Source organism: Hibiscus syriacus, unplaced genomic scaffold, assembly GCF_006381635.1.
Source record: "Hibiscus syriacus cultivar Baekdansim isolate YM2019G1 unplaced genomic scaffold, ASM638163v2 tig00112343_pilon, whole genome shotgun sequence".
Taxonomy (NCBI): domain Eukaryota; kingdom Viridiplantae; phylum Streptophyta; class Magnoliopsida; order Malvales; family Malvaceae; genus Hibiscus; species Hibiscus syriacus.
This window is the reverse complement of record NW_024063306.1, coordinates 1,174,654-1,192,334: the sequence shown is the minus strand read 5'-3', so window position 1 is coordinate 1,192,334 and position 17,681 is coordinate 1,174,654. Positions and strand designations below refer to the sequence as shown.

At 38.4% G+C, this 17,681-nt stretch overlaps 2 protein-coding genes across 2 annotated transcripts; one reads left to right on the top strand and one right to left on the bottom strand.

The window, feature by feature from the left end:
- Positions 1-458: 458 nt before the first annotated feature.
- Positions 459-5,826, top strand: LOC120178056 (cation-chloride cotransporter 1-like). The gene is made up of 13 exons (XM_039184011.1): positions 459-666; positions 727-825; positions 936-1,005; positions 1,279-1,364; positions 1,749-1,863; positions 2,066-2,166; positions 2,347-2,408; positions 2,600-2,824; positions 3,083-3,197; positions 3,640-3,834; positions 3,966-4,366; positions 4,473-4,634; positions 4,736-5,826. The coding sequence occupies exons 1-13, from the start codon at positions 533-535 to the stop codon at positions 5,818-5,820; spliced, it is 2,850 nt and encodes a 949-aa protein (XP_039039942.1). The 5' UTR covers positions 459-532; the 3' UTR covers positions 5,821-5,826.
- A 128-nt stretch (positions 5,827-5,954) lies between these two features.
- On the bottom strand, positions 5,955-7,433 carry LOC120177939 (probable xyloglucan galactosyltransferase GT17). Its single transcript, XM_039183918.1, has one exon. It carries the CDS (start codon positions 7,394-7,396, stop codon positions 5,978-5,980), a length of 1,419 nt encoding a protein of 472 aa, XP_039039849.1. The 5' UTR covers positions 7,397-7,433; the 3' UTR covers positions 5,955-5,977.
- Positions 7,434-17,681: the final 10,248 nt, after the last annotated feature.

Genomic DNA, 17,681 nt, shown 5'->3' with positions numbered 1-17,681 from the left:
TTTTAATAAATATTACAACAAAATCTTAAAATAATAAAATATTTGACATCTATTTTAATAAAAAAATAACTTAAGCATATAAATGACAAAAGAGTATAATGTAAATATTTATTTTATATTAAAATCTTTTATTTGTTTATTTTATAATAAACAAATAAATGAAATTTTACATTATTTATTAGATATTAATTTGCTTGAACGTTATTTCTCTTCTTTGTGATGTAATAATACAATTATAAAATTTTTAAAAGTTTATTTCTGATATTTATATATGAGATAATTACCGTTTTTAGTTATTTACATATTAAATTTCACCAATCAACTGATCTATATTAATAAAAGAATAATTGTTATTACTTTTTCTCTCATATTAATAAAAAATTACTAATATATAAATAAATAAATAAAATCTAATTTTACGATCTCTTCCTTCCTTTCATTTTGCCTTCCGTGCTAATTTGGCAATTTCATTTTCATTTTTGGTTCCCAATAAAACAGAATTTGATCGACGAGAAGAAGAATATATCCGAAAATGAACAATGTAGATTCAGACGGAGGCTATCATGCAAAAGGCAATAGTAAATACAGTCCCGTAGGGGCCCAGGATCGCGCTGTTCTCGAAATGTCCTCCATGGATCCCGATTCTTCGTCTGACGATTCCATCAGGTGATAATCCCCGCTCTCTTTCTAATCATATTCGATAATCATGTATATTTGCACTGGCAGGAGAGTAAACGTTCGAACGCACGAGAGCATGGATGGAAGGCAACATCAGTTGGAATTGTTTGGCTTCGATTCTCTTGTTAATATCCTTGGTCTCCAAAGGTACGTGATTTCATTCTCATTATTGCTTATTATAACTTATGAGATGTTAGTAATTGCTGATTAATGTTCCCCAAAACGTAATTAACAAATGAATAATTGTTGATTTCCAGAATGACACAGGAGCAAGTTTTGTCACCTTCTAGCACCAGAGTTGCTTCCATCTCCAAAGGGGGTCCAAATGTAAGCTATGTTTTTACGTTAGCATGATATTAGTGTAAAAATGTAGAAGAAAAGGTAGTTGGAATTTCCTTGAATTAGTACTGCCTGTCAATTATGTCAAACTTGATTGAACTATTGGCAAACATTGATAAATTTATTCATGTTCAAGTATGAACATTTTTTCTTGGAAATGTTAATTGTTACCGGTCAAATCATTATTTCTTAACGAAACATAAGAATCTGTACTTTACAGCCTTCTCATGCTGTTCCATGTTCTGTGCGTACATCATGCAGCCCGAAAAAATGGGAACACTGATTGGGGTATTTGTGCCATGCTTACAAAGTATTTTGGGGATTATATACTATATACGCTTTTCTTGGTAAGTCCTTTTCTCTGATGTTAATTCTTTTAACTTATGCAACTCCTCCTTTTATCTTGATGAGCAAGTGCAGAAGTGCATAGACAATGTAAATGAAATGTGTGCTTTGTTTTTAATTGTTGGTGCTGGGTTTTGAATTTTAGACTGAACTCATTTTTATAATTTGAACTTTACAAGACTTTGTGGCACTATATTTGGTAAATGTGCTACAGGTACACGTACACATATGGGTCCTTTAATATTATATGGTATAAGGATTGGATTAGACTTTCAGTAAAGAAAAAAGTAATTAATTGTAGTTTACTTTATGGAACAGTAACATTTACAATAAAATAGGTAGATTTTGTAATTTGGGTTTCTAAGGTTCGTTTATGAGAAATGCAGGATAATTGGCATGGCTGGCGTTGCTGATTCACTGCTGTTGGTTTCGCTTTGTGGTCTATGTACTTTCTTGACAGGATTATCATTGAGTGCTATTGCAACTAATGGTGCCATGAAGGTAAATTACTATATAATTACGTATCCTTCACAATCATTTTTCAGTTCACATGTAAGTGACTCCAATATCAGTCATTTTGGTGTCTTAAGGGGATGATTTACTTTTGAGTTGAATTTGGGTGTTGCCACCCCGATTTTGGAGATTTCTTTCATTATATAACTATGAGCTGGTATTTAGTGGTTTTCTCGTTAATTACTGCTAGGGCGGTGGTCCATATTATCTCATTGGTCGTGCGCTTGGTCCTGAGGTTGGAGTTAGCATTGGATTATGTTTCTTCCTAGGAAATGCAGTTGCAGGAGCTCTGTAAGTTTAACTTCTGGTCCTTTCTTCCCTTTCCGTAATACTATTATCACTATTATCTGCTAAATAACTCAATGACATAATATAACGGGAGTGCTCGGCATGAATCCTATATTCTTGATAGTATAATTTATTAAGTCTTTAACAACATTATGTTACATGTTCTTTTGATTGTGGTTGTAGTTATGTGTTGGGAGCTGTAGAAACCTTTCTGAAAGCTCTCCCTTCTGCTGGGTTTTTTACTGGTAATGATTAATTGCTGTCGACTGTGCAAATAGCATTTTATTTTATCTTTATTACCCTTTTCCCCATTTTTTCTAATTTATTTATTACTTTTTACGATTGTGAGGCTCTTGTCCCCATACATTGTGTCTTCTGTTATGCTAAAAAGAATCTTTTTTCACTCATTTTTAATATCCTCCTGGTTGCATTGCAGAAACCACCACAAAGGTGAATGGCACCATATCAAAATCAATTACGACTATAAGTACATATGACTTGCAAATTTATGGGCTTGTTGTGACTATCATCCTATGCATTATTGTGTTTGGTGGGGTGAAAATGATCAATCGAGTTGCCCCTGTCTTCCTTGTACCTGTTTTAATCTCAGTACTTTTCATTTTCATCGGGATTTTTAAGGCGAAGAATAACGATCCTGAAAGTGAGTATCTTCTTCATATTCCTTTTGTCCTCCTCTCTCTCTCTCTCTCTCTCTCTCTCTCTCTCTCTCTCTCTCTCTCACACACACACACACACACACACACTTTGCCTCAGAGAATTACTTGTGGAGTTGATTCCTTAAGCATGAATATAATAGTTATATATTGCTCAAAATCAATCTGATTTCCCTCCCTTGTTTAGTGTTCATGTTTTTCGTGTCATTATGGATGTATGAAATATGTTACTTTTTTTGATACAGATGGAATTACGGGCTTGAATATTGAAAGCTTAAAAGATAACTGGGATCCACAGTATCAGAATACAAACAGTGATGGTGTCCCTGATCCTTACGGAAAGGTGCACTGGGACTTCAAGTAAGAATATTTAAGGTTCATAGGATTGTTGTTACTGGAGTGAAATTTACTTGTGCCATGAAGTTGTACACGATACTATTCCTGGATGACTAGTTTAGACAAAAATCTTCTCTTGATTTTGTTCAAACCTGTTGTTGATCCTGAAGATGATATAGCACAGATAAGTTCACATTCACCTTATTGTATTGAAACTTGTATAATAATGGAAGTCTAGATGAAAACAGGTCCTAAGTTTAACCAGTGGCCATACTGCTGGTCCAAAAGAATAAAAAAAATTCATGTCTCCCTACACCCCCCTAACCATCCAAGAAAAACCAGGAAAAAGTTGTTCCCTACTATTAAGTTTTGATATATGTTAACCACATAATTTTCTTAAAACTGGTGAAACCAATGATTTTCTTACATGTAGTTTCTAAATCATTTTGTTTATATGCTTCTTCAGTGCATTGGTCGGTCTCTTTTTCCCAGCTGTAACTGGAATCATGGCAGGTTCAAATAGATCAGCCTCGCTTAAAGATACTCAGCGTTCAATCCCCCTTGGGACATTGTCAGCCACAATTGTCACTACAGTTCTGTATCTAGTTTCTGTCTTCATTTTTGGAGCTGTTGCCACCAGAGAAAAGCTTTTGACGGACAGGTATTGAAATTTTCTAGTCTCTCGTTAACATTCTTCATGGATTCAGCCGGTAATGTTTTCCTCGTGCACTCTTTAATTAAGGATTTATGGTTTAGCGATATTGTTCTAATGCTAAACCAACTTTGATGCAGGGTACTTACTGCTACAATAGCTTGGCCTCTCCCGATTATCGTTCGTATTGGAATTATTCTTTCAACTTTAGGTGCAGCTCTTCAAAGCTTGACCGGTGCCCCTCGCCTTCTTGCAGCAATAGCCAATGATGATATTCTTCCTGTTCTCAACTACTTCAGAGTAGCAGATGGGAGTGAGCCTAACATGGCTACACTCTTTACCGCCATTATATGTATGGGATGTGTTATTATTGGGAATCTGGATCTTATCACACCAACTGTCACTATGTTTTTCCTTCTATGTTATACGGGTGTGAATTTGTCTTGCTTCCTTCTGGATCTTCTAGATGCACCCAGTTGGCGTCCTAGGTGGAAATTTCACCATTGGCTCCTGTCTCTCCTTGGAGCATTACTTTGTGTCGGTATGTTTCCTTTCACATTTTAGCTGGAAAAAAAGTGCATTTTCGCATCATTTCTTGATTGGAAGCCGATTTTCACAGCTGTTCTATTTGTTTTTGTTTATTGCAGTTATAATGTTCTTGATTTCGTGGTTATTCACTATTGTTTCTCTAGCCCTTGCCAGCCTCATATATTATTATGTGAGCATTAAAGGAAAAGCTGGGGACTGGGGCGACGGATTCAAAAGTGCTTATTTTCAACTGGCCCTTCGCAGCCTTAGATCTCTCGGAGGTATTGCAATATCTGTGTATATGCGTGTTCTGCTTGTATTTTGTGTATATACATATAAGTATGCCTCTTGTGTTGCTCTATTTGACCTATTATTATTGCAGCAAACCAAGTTCATCCAAAGAACTGGTATCCCATTCCTCTTATATTCTGCCGGCCTTGGGGTAAGCTGCCAGAAAACGTACCTTGCCATCCAAAACTTGCCGATTTTGCCAACTGCATGAAGAAGAAAGGCCGTGGAATGTCCTTGTTTGTAAATATACTGGATGGAGATTATCAGGAACGTGCTGAAGATGCCAAGGAAGCCTGCAAGCAGCTTGAAACCTACATTAACTACAAGAGCTGTGAAGGTGTTGCAGAAATAGTCGTAGCTCCCAATATGACCGATGGTTTCCGTGGAATTGTGCAGACCATGGGTCTTGGCAACCTCAAGCCGAATATCGTGGTTGTGCGGTACCCTGAAATATGGCGTCGCGAAAACCTGAAAGAAATTCCGGCCAGGTTCGTTGGTATAATTAATGACTGTATTGTTGCGAATAAGGCGGTTGTCATCGTCAAGGGGCTCGATGAATGGCCTAATGAGTATCAAAGGCAATATGGTACCATTGATCTGTATTGGATCGTGAGAGATGGTGGCCTCATGCTTCTCCTGTCACAACTTCTTCTTACAAAAGAGAGCTTTGAGAGCTGTAAGATTCAGGTCTTCTGCATCGCGGAGGAGGATTCCGATGCAGAGGTCCTCAAGGCTGATGTGAAGAAGTTCTTATACGATCTTCGGATGCAAGCCGAAGTGATCGTTATAACTATTAAGTCATGGGATTCGGAGGGTGGATCTCAGCAAGACGAGTCGTTGGAGGCATTCAATGCTGCTCGGAAGCGCGTATCTAGTTATTTGGCAGAAATAAAGGAAACGGCAAAGCTAGAAGGAACACTATTAATGGCTGATGGAAAGAATGTAGTCGTGGACGAGCAACAAATGGAAAAGTTTCTGTATACGACGCTGAAGCTGAATTCGACGATATTAAGATATTCGAGAATGGCCGCGGTGGTGCTCGTAAGCTTACCACCACCTCCTCTCAACCGCCCGGCCTACTGCTACATGGAGTACATGGATTTGTTGGTAGATAATGTGCAGAGGCTGTTGATGGTAAGAGGATATCGCAGAGATGTTGTAACTCTATTCACATAGCTTTTTTGTCTTCCTCGGGATTATATATATCATCACTGTAATTTGTGTTTAATGTTCATATAGGTTCATTTTACCCCTTTCTTATACTAAAAAAATGTTACATTAACATCAATTTCTTCAATTAATCAATAAAAGGCTCAAAGTCATATTATACATCTCATAGTATTATGTTCCTCACATGACGTGCCAAGCCTTGAAGCGCAACGTCCACCGCATCCTCAAAACCAAGATCGCTGTTACTCGCATTTGGGTGTGCGTATGTGATCCTCGGAATCATATCGATCACCGTAGCTCTCATCCTCTCCGCTTCTTCCTTAGGTATCTTCATCAGCACCTCTTCGATTCTCTTGCTTTCATCGCCTTGCTCCTCCATATAAACCGAGTACTCCGTGGCCTCGCCGGGCAGAAACCAAGTGTATTGCGTGTACGCCGTGTGCCGCGAAAAGAACACCGGGATACAACCGGAGAGGATGGCGTCGAAAGTCGACCGTCGGGTGAAAGAGTCCCCCGGCGCTTGCAAGCAAAACTGGGATTCTCTCATCACTCTCAGAATCTCGCTAGGGTTGTAGCACTTGGGGTTCCCGTTGTCGCATTTTAGCAGCTTGCACCGCGTGGACTCCATGCATTGCTTTATCATTTCGTCTCTGATGGCGGCTTTACCTACTCCCTTACGCGGTGCTCCGATGAAGGAGAACAAGTAGGGCCGGTTTGACCGCCGAACCATGCGTTGCCACGTCAGCATTTGGTCCGACGTGGAGGGGTGGAAGTATGAAGGGTAGGGGATGCCGTGTTGTTTTGAGCCTTTCCATGGATTCCTCTCCACCGTCAGCACCGACATGTTTTTCACAAACGGCGAATTGAGAAGAGAGTTTGCTCCGAAATCTGGTCCATCGTCGGCTCTCATGAAATCCCATGAGGTTCTCCCTAAGGCGATGAAGTGATCCCTGCCGTTGTTCTTCCGCCACGCCGGTTGTTCCCGGAGATAATCCACCAATCTCACGGCTAAAGCGTCGCGAACGGTGTGGTTCTGCTCCCGGAACTTGCTGGACACATGCAGACCGCCGTAGAAAGGCACGTAAAACAGATTGGCCTTCGCCGGATCCCAGGTCCGACACGGGTGGTTCTCCATACGTGCGTGGAAAATCATCTCCGCTATGAACTGGTGGGTCGCGAACCAGGGACTGGACTCACCGGATCCAAGGTCGACCATATTTTCCAGCGGCTGCCCTAGACCGTTGTTAGCCACGTGGGGACACATATCGGTATAAACATTCAAATGGCTGCAGTCACGGAGGAGCCCGAAGTTAAACTCCGCCGGCAAATCATACACGTAAACCGAAGCATCCCCACCGCATTTCCCAGGCGACGACCCCGTTAGGTGGCGCGTGGCTCTTGTTGGTGGGAACCAAAACACTTGAAACATAAACCACAATGAAAGAAACACCAACAGAAAGACGGCGTATCGAAACTGGGGATTACTGAACAAGAACTTGAAGTAGGGTTCTCTGTGTTTTTGGTATTTGACTTTCTCTACCCATTGCGTTGCAGAAGAAGGTTGTTTCTTTGACAGCAACATCCGGAACTGAACTGAAGCTGGTACGGTGAGCGAATGGAAGAAGACGAGCTCACATATAGAGGAGAGAAATTAATATTCTAAATCTTGCCGTTAGAGAAAAACAAAGAAAGAGAAATAAAAGGGAAGATGAAAAGAAAGGAACACAGCACCAAATTTGATGCGTTGAAAACGGGGTAGTATGAATGAGCTGTGTCAGAAATTAAATATTCTACATTTGGAGTCGTCGTTTGGCCTTCAATTGAGGGAAGAATGTGGAAAAATCAAATATGCATATACCCAGCACATGCAGTTGAATGCGTGTCATCTTCTTAGAGAAGAAAATAAATATTGGTCGAGTGGTGTACTATATATATAATATAATATTTTTATGCACTTAATATTTAAGTTCGAGTTTGAGTTTCAATCGAATAATTTTAAGACATATATTTTCGAATCAAATTAAACTCAACTTTAAACTTTTTAAAACAAAGTAAAGCTCAAGTCATCTCGTTTACAACATTAAATGTGACTTGCTTTTTCTACTAGGGCTGTAAACGAGTCGAGTCGAGTTCGAGTATTACTGAGCCTAACTCGACTCAACTCAAAACCTCACGAGCCTAAAATTTTCGAGTTCGACTAGAACTCGAAATCATGAATTGAAGCTCATAAAAACTCGAAATGAATCTCAAACTCGAACTTAAACTTTAAATACATGAAAACATTATACTGCATTTAAAAAAATAACACATAAATGTTAATATTATTATTAATTTATTTAAAAAATAAAATTTTATATATTATATTTTCGATCTGCTCACAAATTTTTCGAGTTGAGTTTTTATCGACCTTTAATTGAATCGATCTCAAATAACTCGTGATATGTATCATCTCCTTTACAACCCTAACTTCTTCCATTGGTTTCCCTCCGACAGAGAGAGAAAATGAAGAAAGAAACAAAGACAATTCCATTATTAGAGAATTAATTAAGAATTTAAGATTCCCTTATGACGATGACAAGAGGACAAAGGAATCGGAGAAAGAATCAATTAGCGCATTGGTGTATGTATTGATTCATTCAACTAGGCTGTAAATGAGACGAGATAGATTATGAGTTATTCGAGATCGACTCGATCAATGCTCGATAAATATTCAGATCGAATGGACTTGACTCGAGTTCTTAACGAGCTGAAACGAGCTATTCGATATTCGACTCGAAATGCTCGTGAGCATCTCAAAAATATAATATATTAAGATTTTATTTAAAAAAAATAAATTAATAATAATATTAATTTTTATGTATTAATTTTTTTTAAAATATAGTAAGATTTCATGTATTTAAGGTTCATATTCGAGTTTGAGTTTGAGGCTTCAATCGAGTTAAGTTTAAGAATTTTTTTTTTCATTTCGAGCCTTTCAAGCTGCTCACGAGCTTCAGTTCAGGATTTCGAGTTCGAGTCGAGCTTGAAAATTTTAAGCTCGCGAGTTTTCGAGTCGAGTCGAGCTCAGCAATACCCGAGCTCTACTCGGCTCGTTTACACCCATTCAACTGCCTGGCTTGCTGGCTAAACTCTTCTTGCTGAGTTTCATTTATTCAACCTGCATGTTCTTTATTACTATTAACCGTGTAAGAGGCAGGCTTATGTATGGTGATAATTAAAAATTAGAAAGTGATTTTATGAAGAATTGGTTGGACTGTCATAGTATAAAATAAACATATATACTTTGATATTGTGTTTTATTTTCTATACTAAGTGATCAATCGTGCGAGCTGTATCTTATATTTAAATATATTTTCCCCAATAAAGAAACAAATACACCCTAACTAGTTGTTCATGAATGATTGGAATGGAAAATGAGTTTTTTTTTCATTTCATTGATATTTAAACGTAGGGCTGTAAATGAGACGAAACAGATCGCGATCTATTCGAGAACGATTCGATCAAGGCTCGATAAATACTCGGATCGAATGGACTCCAGTCGAGTCGACTCGAGCTCGAGCTAGACTTGAGTTCTTAACGAGCCAAAATGAGCTACTCGAAAAGCTCGTGAGCAACTCGAAAATATAATATATTAAGATTTTATTTAAAATAAATAAATTATTAATAATATTAATATTTATGTATTGATTTTAAAAAAAAATACAGTAAGATTTTCATGTATTTAAGGTTCATGTTCGAGTTTGAGGCTTCAATCGAGTTGAGTTTAAGATTTTTTTCCCATTTCGAGCCTTTTCAAGCTTCTCACGAGCTTCAGTTCAGAATTTTGAGTTCGAGTCGAGCTTAAAAATTTTAAGCTATCGAATTTTCGAGTCGAGTCGAATCGAGCTCCATTTCAGAGTTTTCGAGTCGAACTCGACAATACTCGATTTCGACTCGGCTCGTTTACACCCCCTAAACACACGAAAAGGGTGGTTTTGAAAAAGATTCCATCATATTGAGCTACGTAAGTGTTTGGAGCTAGCCCCTATTTATAATAGAGAAAATAACATCAGTGACCAAAAATCCCATATAATATACGATTTTAACCAACTTTTTCCGGATTTGCCAAAATGACCAACAAAATCGCAATGCGATCGCTAATTCGCAACGCGATCTCCATTATCGCAAATTCGCGTTGCATTTCGCGTTGCGATAGTTGGAAATCGCGTTGCGATGGTATACAGTGTCGTTGCGATTTTCCCAATTCGCAATGCAAATAAGTAAATCGCAACGCGAATTGGGAAAATCGCAATGCGATACTGACTATCGCAATGCGATACTTACTATCGCAATGCGATAATACAAAATCGCAACGAGATACTGACTTTCGCAACGCGATTCTGACTTTCGCAACGCGATTTACATAGCGCCATTCGTATTAATGCGTATTTTTTTTTCAAATTCCAAACACGAATTTTTTCTTAATAAATCGGAAACTGAACCGTCCACAGTAATCGCAACTCATAACCTCAAACCCAAAATCACAACACTCAGTCCCATCTCCATCTCTCACTCTCTACGGCGAAATCCGTCCCCATCTTCGAAGATTTCCATCCCCATCGCCGGCGAAATCCCTCACAACCATTCACAGTTAAAAATCCCTCACAATCATTCAGAAATGGAAAATCAACCTCCGAGGGTTAGTTTTTTTATTTTTATTTTGAAATTTTTGCATTATTTTAGGTTTTTCATATTGAAATTGATGATAAGTTTACTGGTAATTTCAATAATAGATTAACCATTTCACTTAGATTTCTTATTAAATTCATTTGATTGCTGCCAATACTGCTAAACTGTTTAGCCTGTGAAGTTAGTATTTGTCTTTGTTTTGTCTTTTGGTTGAAGTAATGCAGAAGAAGAATAGTTTCGAGAATGAAAATCGCAACGCGGAAATAACTATCGTAACGAGAAATAAAAAACGCAACGCGAAACAAAAATCGCATTGCGATTTTCATTTCGCGTTGCGATTTTTATTTCGCGGTTGCGATTTTCATTTCGCGTTGCGATTGTCTGGTCGCGATAGTCATTTCGCGTTGCGATTCTCTCGTTGCGATTCTATCGTTGCGATAGTCATTTCCGCGTTGCGATTCTCATTATCTCGTTGCGATTTTCATTTCAACCAAAAGATAAAAACAGTGTTGCAAATTTTAGTTTCAAGAATAAACTACTATTTATGTTTATTGTTTTGTTTTTGGTATATCTTGACAGTGTAGTTTTTTGTATATCTAACTTGGTATGTTTATTGTTTTTTTGTAGAAATTTTTTTCGGCTTCATTGACATTAAGGAATAAAGTTAGCCTAGCCACTACACAAAGAAAATTGTTTGAAGAAACCTGCTTCGGGCCATGGCTGAGAGTACAACATCCGGGTGGAGATGCTAGTTTGACCCATTTGTGGCTTCAGACCATGACTAGCGATCTACCCGACAGTATACAACGTGGTGAGGAAGAGATATGGTTTCATTTTCCACCGGCGTATACTTGTTTTGGGCGGAAGAAGTTCTGCTTAATCACTGGTCTATGATTCGGACACGATGATGTAGGCCGGTACACTCGTCATATCACCCGCCCAGCATGGTTATCCAGGGTTTTTCCTGATGAGTCAATAGAGAAGCCGAACTTACACGTCGACGACATGAAGAAATTGTTTAATAAGAAAGATGGTTTTACTCGGATGAATGACGTCGATGTTGTCCGAGTATGCCTTCTACTACTTTTGTATGCCGGCTTTTTAGGCAGAGAGGCCATACAACCTATTCCTCAGGAGCTAATATTATTGGTAGAGGACCTAAATGCATGGAATCTGTTTCCGTGGGGTTCGTATATATGGAAAGCTACCTGGACTAAGTTTTCGTCTGCCTTTGATGACCGCAAAAGTTTGCGGGGCGATGGGTCGAAATACACTTTGTCAGGCTTTGTTTGGGCCTTTAAGGTAAGAATTTCTATATAATGTTTTCAAAATTATAATTAATTATTTAACAATTACTAATGTTTGTTATTATATTGTTTGTAGATTTGGATATTCGAGGCCTTTCCCGCCATGAAGACATATGCAATAAAAACTTCAAATGATATTCCCAGGGCTATTTCCTGGAAGAGGAAACGCCTGTTGGATTGGGAAGACTTAATACCATATGCGACAATAAATAATGTAAGTTAACACAAATACTATCATATATAAACAAGTTATTAATAGTAGACGTTTAACTTTGTTTGAGTTTTTATATTTTTAGGAGGCCAACATTCCATTAATGAGACTGACACCCACGGAGGCTGAGCTTGCCACTGATTGGTGGCAAGCTAGTCAGCGTTTTCTTGATGGCACGAATGATGAGCAGCCTTCACTTCCTCCACTTCGAGAGCCATCACCTCACCTAGAGCCATCACCTGATCGACCCGACTATACACCTCTACAACGAGAGCCATCACCTATCCCGTCACATCATCGAGCCTCTTCTCCACCATCACCTCATGATAGGCGACCGGCAAAGATGCCACGACTTCTATCTCCCTATTGTCCACCTCCATGGGATGAGTCAAGGGAGTTACGTGATGAGGTCAATGCCTTGCGTGAGGAGATCGATACTCTACTTGATAACGATGGTGCATGGCGTGTGGAGGTGTCTACTTTACGTGGTGAGGTTACCGCTCTACGTGAGATGGTAGTATCGTTGCAGAATGAGGTTCATACTCTACGCAACGAGGTAACTTTAAGATTTTCCATATTTAACTTGATGATAAATTTACTCGTAATTTCACTTAAATTAACCATTTCACTTATATTGCTTAGTAAATTTATTCGGTTGCTGCCAAAACTGCTAAACTTTTTACTTTAACACTGTGAAGTTAGTATTTTTCTTTGTTTTGTCTTTTGGTTGAAAGTTTGAAATATATTTATCTTTGTTTTCACTGTTTAAATATCATGTCTGTTTATTTACTGATATTTGTATTTAATTATTTAGCGGACCGATAAGGTGGATGCTTTACGTCGGGTTTTTCTTGCACGACAGAGTTCACGCATCAGACGACGTGCACGTGCTATTAAGTCTCCGTATACCCCAATAGTACGAAGACACCGCAAGAAGAAGCCCGACTCGCCTGTCATCCCTCAAGAGTCCACTCCTATCGTTGAAGAGGCCCCTATCATTCCTCGAGAGTCCCCTCCCACCGTTCAAGATGCCACTTTCATCGTTGAAGAGGTCCCTCCCACCATTCAAGAGCCCGATTCACATGGCGTCATATGTAGGATTCTTGAGAAACCCTCTGACATGCCGGACATGATGGATTCAAGTTGGCTCTCGTATGAGTTACCGGCCAGTACCATACCGGTATCTGAAGAGGAGAGGAAACAACACCGGACACAATTCTGGATAACACCCTTTGGGCTAAGACCGCAGTTGATTTTTATCTACATGAGCGAAGCCAGAGGTGTTTCACTGACATATGCAAGCTCAATGATGATATCTATTTGTTGCTTGATCGGTCTTGGTGGGGCGTTTTATTAGGGGTCGAAGACAATGGCTATTTCGATGGAGGGGTAAGTCTTATATTTTTCTTATATTTTCATTTGATTATTTTTTTGTAAATTTATGTAAGTTACTAATATGTCTTTTTTTGTAAAACAGCATATCGATGCGTGGGTGTCACGTCTTCTAATAATTAGGAAACTTAAGGAAAATAAAAGAAATACACGATATACAATTATGCCGACGTCTTTTAACGCCGTTCACTTGAAGAATCAACGAGATGAATCATTTGTATTGGGCAATGGACAAGCTAAACTTTATCCTGCATGGTGGGAGGTCGATAAGGTTAGTGTTTATTTTAGATTGAGTTTAAAGGTATTCATAAATAAGTGCGCAAATGAATGAATTATTACTTATGATTGCAGGTGTTTATCCCTGTTTTGGAACGTAACCATTGGCTTCTCGTCGAGCTTCAGATCCCATCCCTTAAGGCAATAGTATATGGTAGCATGATAAATTACATATCATTGGCTGATTTAAGAGATATTATTAAGGGATGGAGCTCTTATTTGGCTAAATTCTTGGATGCGATAAATTATTGGACTCGTTTTGGAAACAAGAAGCCAAAGAAGCTCAATATTACAGTTAGCAGAGACGAGACCGCACCACAACAAACGAAATGACCCAGAGGGGATTGTGGTCCTCTCGTATGCTTGGCGTTGGACCGTTTGATCACAAGAAGTATAAAGTATCTACCTCCCACCGATATAGATAGAGCTGCAGTAGGCTTGTGGTTTCGACATTATATGGCTAGATCGATATATACGAGACGCTGCCTACCTGCATCCGCGTTATAAAAATGTCCATAAACAATTGGTATGTTTATAGGCTTGTGGTTTGAAAATGTTTGGTTAAGTACCTAGAATTCAATAATTTGCTGTTTGTAGGTTTTAGATGTGTAGAAAGTGTTGTTTGAGCAAATGTTTGGTTTATGCAGGTTAATCTCAGAAGTGAGCTGCGTGAAAATGATGTATGGCTGCAAAAGTTGATTCAATAGTAGAAGTGTTATTTTCTCTAATAATTATTGCTTATTTTTTGATTGTTTAATTGATTTGTAAAAGGTGATTTGTAAAAGTTGATTTGTTTAATTGATGTTAACATAATTCTTATTTGTGCTTGTTTAATTGATTGAAATGTAATGGTTGATTTTGTTGATTTCAATATGCATTATGTTGAAGGCAAAAAGTACTATCGCAATGCGAAATTAGCGTTGCGATTTTCATTTCGCATTGCGATTCTCTCGTTGCGATTTTCATTTCGCATTGCGATAGTAATTTCCGCGTTGCGATAGACATTAAGATGATTGCCTATTAAGTGATAACAACTGAACAGATCATAGCAATTTTCAAACTCAAGTTACTAATACATGCCTAACAGAAAATGTTAAAAGTTCACACATAAAATCTACATAATACAACGTTTGCATTTAAAAATCACCTAAGTTAACAGTCCCAAAAGGTGAAGCCAGTTGTGATTGGGATTTTAAAGATGATTGCGATTTTGATTGCCTTTTTCTTGACACCATATGAGCTTTGGATTTTGATGATGATCCATATTTTGGTAGAGGAAAAGATGATTGTGATGGCACTGGTGATCCACATGTCAACCTTGTATGACTACTTTCCTTGCACCGACTACATGTCGATCTCTTCTTCTCTTCACCCTTAGACGGTATACGATCGTCTAATTGGTCAATACGAAAACCGGAATTTTGTGCTGAAAGTTGATTTGGATTTGGATTAGAGAAAGGCTGTGGGTTTTGAGACCCACTTAGTTGATTACTACCCGCTACTGACCCAACAATACTACTTCTAGGTTCAACAACATACAATGTAACATCATCACTTGAAACATTAATGTAAGCAATGAATCGTTCAACATCTTCATTGTCGGTTAACAAATAAACTTTACCATTTCTCTGATAAGATAGCCTAAATCCACTTAGGGGCTCTAAATTCAATTTCTTTGAAACACGTAACATTAGGGTTTTTATAAGTTAACTTCTTTAATGACAGTTTTAGTTGAAGATTCATGGGTAAAGGCATATATTGTAAAACACCATGAACATTCTCCCATGACCCTCCAAAACACAAATCTATCCAAACATGATCAACATTAGATGATTTCATGGTTGTAACTAAACAAACGAGATGCGAAACTAAGACCTGTTGCCGGATGGGGAAGGATGTCGTTGGATATAGGAACGGATGTCGCCGGAGAGAGTGATAGATGGAGATGGAATGAGTTGCGATTTAGGGATTTAGGTTATGAGTTGTTGCTGCTGCGTATATATATACACAAAAAATTTTGGCTTGCGAAACTAAAACCTGTTGCGAACTTTGAAACTCGCATTGCGATTATGTATTATCTCATTGCGAAAGTCAGAATCGCGTTGCGAAAGGCAATCATTTGACCATCGCAATGCGAAATGCAAATCGCAACGATAGAATCGCAATGCGAAATGAAAAAGGCAACGAGGATTAACATGCATAAACTTTTAACAATTATTGAATTCTAGGTACTTAACCAAACATTGCTATAATCTGTTCAGTTGTTATCACTTATTAGACATTCATTTGACTATCGCAACGCGAAAATGGCTATCGCAATGAGAAAATCGCAATGCGAAATGAAAATCGCATTGCGATTTTCTCGTTGCGATTTTCATTTCACATTGCGATTTTCTCGTTGCGATAGCCATTTCGCGTTGCGATAGTCTGTTTTGCCTTCAACATAAAGCAGATTGAAAATCAACAAATCAACTATTACATTTCAACACAAATTATGTACACATCAATTAAACAAATCAACATTTACAAATCATCTTTTACAAATCAATTAAACAATCAAAAAATAATAATAATTCTTATTTCTTCATCAATTATTGAATCAATGAATCAACAACTTTGTGACCCCGTACATCCATTTCACGCAGCTCACTTAAGGATTAACTTGCAGAAACCAAACATTTGCTCAAACAAGACTTCCTACACATCTAAAACCTACAAACAGCAAATTATTGAATTCTAGGTACTTAACCAAACATTTTCAAACCAAAAGGAGTATATATGTTAACAAAACTTGCATTTGACTTACCAATTAACAATGGACACATTCATAACGCGGATGCAGGTAGACAGCGTCTCGAATATATTGCTCTAGCCATATAATGCCGAAACCACAAGCCTACTACAGCTCTATCTCTATCGGTGGGAGGTAAAAACTCTGTGCTTCCCGTCGTCAAATGCGCCAAGCAAAGGCATACGAGAGAACCACAATCCCCTCTGGCTCCCGGCGATTGCTGTGGCGCGGTCTCGTCTCTGACAACTGTGACATTGAACTTCTTTGGCTTCTTGTGTCCAGAATGACTCCAATACTTAATCTTATCCAAGAATTTAGCCAAATGAGAGCTCCATCCCTTGAAAATATCTCTCAAATCAGACAGTGATATGTAATTGATCAAGCTGTCATACACTATTATCTTCAGGGATGGGAGCTGAAGTTGGACGAGAAGCCAGTGACGACGTTCCAAAACAGGGATAAACACCTGCGATCATAAGTAATAATTCATTTATTTGCGCACTTATTTATGAACACCTTTAAAAAAATTAAAAAATAAACACTAACCTTATCGACCTCCCACCATGCAGGATAAAGTTTAGCTTGTCCATTGCCCAACAAAAATGATTCATCTCGTTGATTCTTCAAGTGAACTGCGTGAAAAGCCGTCGGCATTATTGTATATAGCGAATTTTTTTTATTTTTCCTAAGCTTCCTTATTATTAGTAGACGTGACACCCACGCATCGATATGCTGTTTTACAAAAAAATACATATATTAGTGAATTATATTAATTTTTAAACAAATTAATCAAAATCATATATAAGACTTACCTCCCCATCCAAATAGGCACTGTCTTCAACCCCTAATAGCACACCCCACCAAGACCGATCAAGCAACAAAAACATTTCATCGTTGAGTTTGCTGATGTCAGTGTAACACCTTTGGCTCCGCTCATGTAGATAAAAATCAACTGCGGTCTTAGCCCAAAGGGTATTATCCACAATTGTTTCCGGTAGTTGTCTCCTCTCCACTTCAGATACCGGAAGGGTACTAGCCGGTAACTCATACGAGAGCCAACTCTCATCCATCATGTCCGGAACCGGTGGGGGTTTCTCAATACTTCGATATATTACCCCATATGAATCGGGCTCTGGAATGGTGGGAGGGACCTCTTCAACGATGACAGTGGCCTCTTGAACGGTGGGGGGGAATCTTGAGGGAGAATAGGGGCCTCTTGAAC